This window comes from Pteropus vampyrus, unplaced genomic scaffold (genome assembly GCF_000151845.1).
Source record: "Pteropus vampyrus isolate Shadow unplaced genomic scaffold, Pvam_2.0 Scaffold51, whole genome shotgun sequence".
Classification (NCBI taxonomy): Eukaryota; Metazoa; Chordata; class Mammalia; order Chiroptera; family Pteropodidae; genus Pteropus; species Pteropus vampyrus.
This window is the reverse complement of record NW_011888832.1, coordinates 124,119-127,102: the sequence shown is the minus strand read 5'-3', so window position 1 is coordinate 127,102 and position 2,984 is coordinate 124,119. Positions and strand designations below refer to the sequence as shown.

Here is a 2,984-nt window from a genome sequence, read left to right as displayed (position 1 = left end):
GTCATGAGAGCCACTGTCTAGCTAGGAGGGACTGCTCCACACGAACCTCCCCAATGACCCCAGGCCCCAGTGTCCCTGAGTGGTCTTTGCTCCTGCCCTCAGGGAAGGTACAGAAATCCCCTTTCCGGCAGCACCCATCCTATGCATGTTCTGGCCTTCCAGAAAATCACAGAGCGGTTCTTCCGCAACCCCGCAAAGCCTGCGGATGAGGACGTGGCGGAGCGCGTGTTTCTGATCCCGGAGGAGCGCATCCAGCTGCGCTACCACTGCCGCGATGACCACATCACGGCCTCCAAGCGCGAGTTCCTGCGGCGCACCGAGGTGGACAACAAAGGCAACAAGATCATCATGACGCCGGACATGTGTATCAGCTTCGAGGTGGGCCTGGGGGCGTGGCGGGCAGCGGTGGCGGGCCGGTGGGGTGAGAAGAAACTGGGGCCTTCTGCCCCATCCCTGCAACTTGGGAGAACTGGAGTAGAAACGCCTGGTTCCCAGCCCGGAAGTTCATCTCTGCCCCTTGGGGAAATCGAGAGCTCCCACCCTGGGACCATTCTCTTTGCAGCTCCTCCTTTCCTTGGTGGAAAAATCTTCCCCTTTTCCACCAAGAAAGACAGCCTAGCAGGGGAGGAGGGCTCTGTTTCGTCCGTACCCCAGCCCCGGGCAGAGCAGACCCCAGATCTTGGGACTAGCACTGGAATAAGAGAAGATCCCCTCACCTCCACTGGGCTGACTTTCCTAGTTCAAATTCTCACTTTCCTGGCACTTTCTTCTGAGTTTCTAGTTTCTCTTCAAATATTATGTGTTTTTATAGATGAGGAAACTGAGGTCCAGAGAGGTTAAGCAACTTGCTTGGGTCACACAGCTAGAAAATGGCAGGGGAAGATTTGAACCCAAGAGGTCTGGCTCCGGAGTCTGCCCATGACCCTGGCCATGGCGGCCTCTGTGTGTCACTGTGGTTGTTGTTCAAGGTGGAGCCCATGGAGCACACCAAGAAGCTTCTCTACCAGTATGAGGCTATGATGCAGCTGAAGAATGAGGAGAAGTTGTCCAAACATCAGGCCTGGGAGTCGGAGCTGGAGGTACGGTCCTCTGGGAGAGCGGGTGGGTGGCAAGGGCAGAGGGGGGGGGTCTTAGCCATGCCCTCCCCCACTTTCCAATTCAGGTGCTGGAAATCCTGAAGCTTCGAGAAGAAGAGGAGGAGGCACACACACTGACCATCTCCATCTATGACACCAAGCGCAATGAGAAGAGCAAGGAGTATCGGGAGGCCATGGTGAGCCTGTCTTTCTGGTCCAGGCCCTGACTACTGCTGGACCTCCCTGGCCTCCAGGGTGATGAGATAATTAGGGATGCTCCTGGGAAGCCCCCTTTACAGAGGATGAAGTTATTGAAACCATCATGGTCATTCCTACTGCTAAGCTCACCGTTTCTATCTGATCCTGAAGAGCGGTCAGGATCCAGGCCAGGTCTCCCCAACCTCCAGGGGCTGTGGCCAAGCCAAAGCCACTACAGTATGGGCAACGGATGAAAATTGGATGCCCACCTTCACCTGGGGCTCCCCTTGAGGTCAAGACCTGGCCTGTAGCTCCAGCAAGCCAACTCTGGCCACAGGCCTGAGTTCTCCAGCCCCCGTAGCACAGGATGTTCAGGTTGTACCCTGGGGTTGCAAGGCCCAGCTTGGTTTCCAGGCCAGCTTCTAAATCTCCTTCACCGACCAAGTGGAGATTTCTAAAAATAGTTTGAGGTCGGAGAGACGGGACAGAGGGCCTCAGATGACTGGTTCTCAGACTCCCAGGGATGGTCACTCACCTCCCACATCTCCAACTTCATTGGCCCCTTTCTGTAAACGCAGGACATAAGGCCCCGGGGTGACAGAGAAAAAGGAAGAGAGTTACTGGCAGTTTTTGATTTAACATCATTAATAATGACCATTTATTACCATTTACTGAGCAAGTATCTACTGAGCATTAGGTATATGCTGAGCATTAGGTATATGTAGAGATACAAATTCATGTAAGTCACAGAGTTGGCTGTTACTAATAACCGCAGGTACAAGAGACAGTACAGAGCCCCCCTCTGAAGCCTCATTCCCAGAGGTGCCGGACACCGGAATCTGGATTTGAATCCTGGTTTTGTGCAGTCACGCATTGATGCAGAGCTGGCTGGGAGGTCTCTGCAGCCCCTGCTGGTCCAGCTGACCACTCCCCCATCCCCACAGGAGCGTGTGATGCATGAGGAGCACTTGCGGCAGGTGGAGGCCCAGCTGGACTACCTGGCCCCGTTCCTGGCACAGCTCCCACCAGGAGAGAAGCTGACACGCTGGCAGGCCGTGCGCCTCAAGGACGAGTGCCTCAATGACTTCAAGCAGAGGCTCATCGACAAGGCCAACCTTATCCAGGCCCGTTTCGAGAAGGTGCGACCAGGGCCTGGGCAGGGGAGAGGAACCTCGGTGTCCTCACCCAGAAAACGGACCCAGGACTGTTTGCCTACCATATCACAGACTCGTGAGGGAATAATGGGGAGACGAGTATGTCATTGCTTGGAGATGCCACATGACCAAGTTGTCCTTCCTTACTCCTGTTCATTGGGTGGAAGGGTAGATAGAGAGATGAATAGGTGGCAGGATGGATGGATGGATGGATGGATGGATGGATGGATGGATCGATGGATGGATGGATGGAAGGAAGGAAGGAAAGATAGAAGGATGGAAGGATGGATGGATGGACGGGTGGAAGGATGGATGGATGGATGGATGGATGGATGGATAGATGGAAGGATAGATGGATGGGTGGATGGGTGGAAGGATGCATGGATGGATGGATGGGTGGGTGGATGGGTGGATGGATGGATCCTATAATGCATTGTAATAACTTCTAGTCCTTGACACACTTCTGTTGGTTGGAACCATACTGTGTAGTTCCCATGCATTATTTCATTTAATCTTCACAAAGAGCTCTATGGTGGGCGCAGGGGGCCGATGTATA

At 54.1% G+C, this 2,984-nt stretch overlaps 1 protein-coding gene across 1 annotated transcript in view; it reads left to right on the top strand.

Moving 5' to 3' along the window:
• The window catches only part of DRC7 (dynein regulatory complex subunit 7), a 19,016-nt gene that overhangs the window by 13,871 nt on the left and 2,161 nt on the right, over nucleotides 1–2,984 (top strand). Inside the window, exons 11-15 of the mRNA XM_023530663.1 lie at nucleotides 103–107; nucleotides 163–378; nucleotides 969–1,079; nucleotides 1,163–1,273; nucleotides 2,219–2,413. Coding sequence (XP_023386431.1) covers nucleotides 103–107; nucleotides 163–378; nucleotides 969–1,079; nucleotides 1,163–1,273; nucleotides 2,219–2,413 — 638 coding nt within the window. The remainder of the gene's footprint in view (nucleotides 1–102; nucleotides 108–162; nucleotides 379–968; nucleotides 1,080–1,162; nucleotides 1,274–2,218; nucleotides 2,414–2,984) is intronic.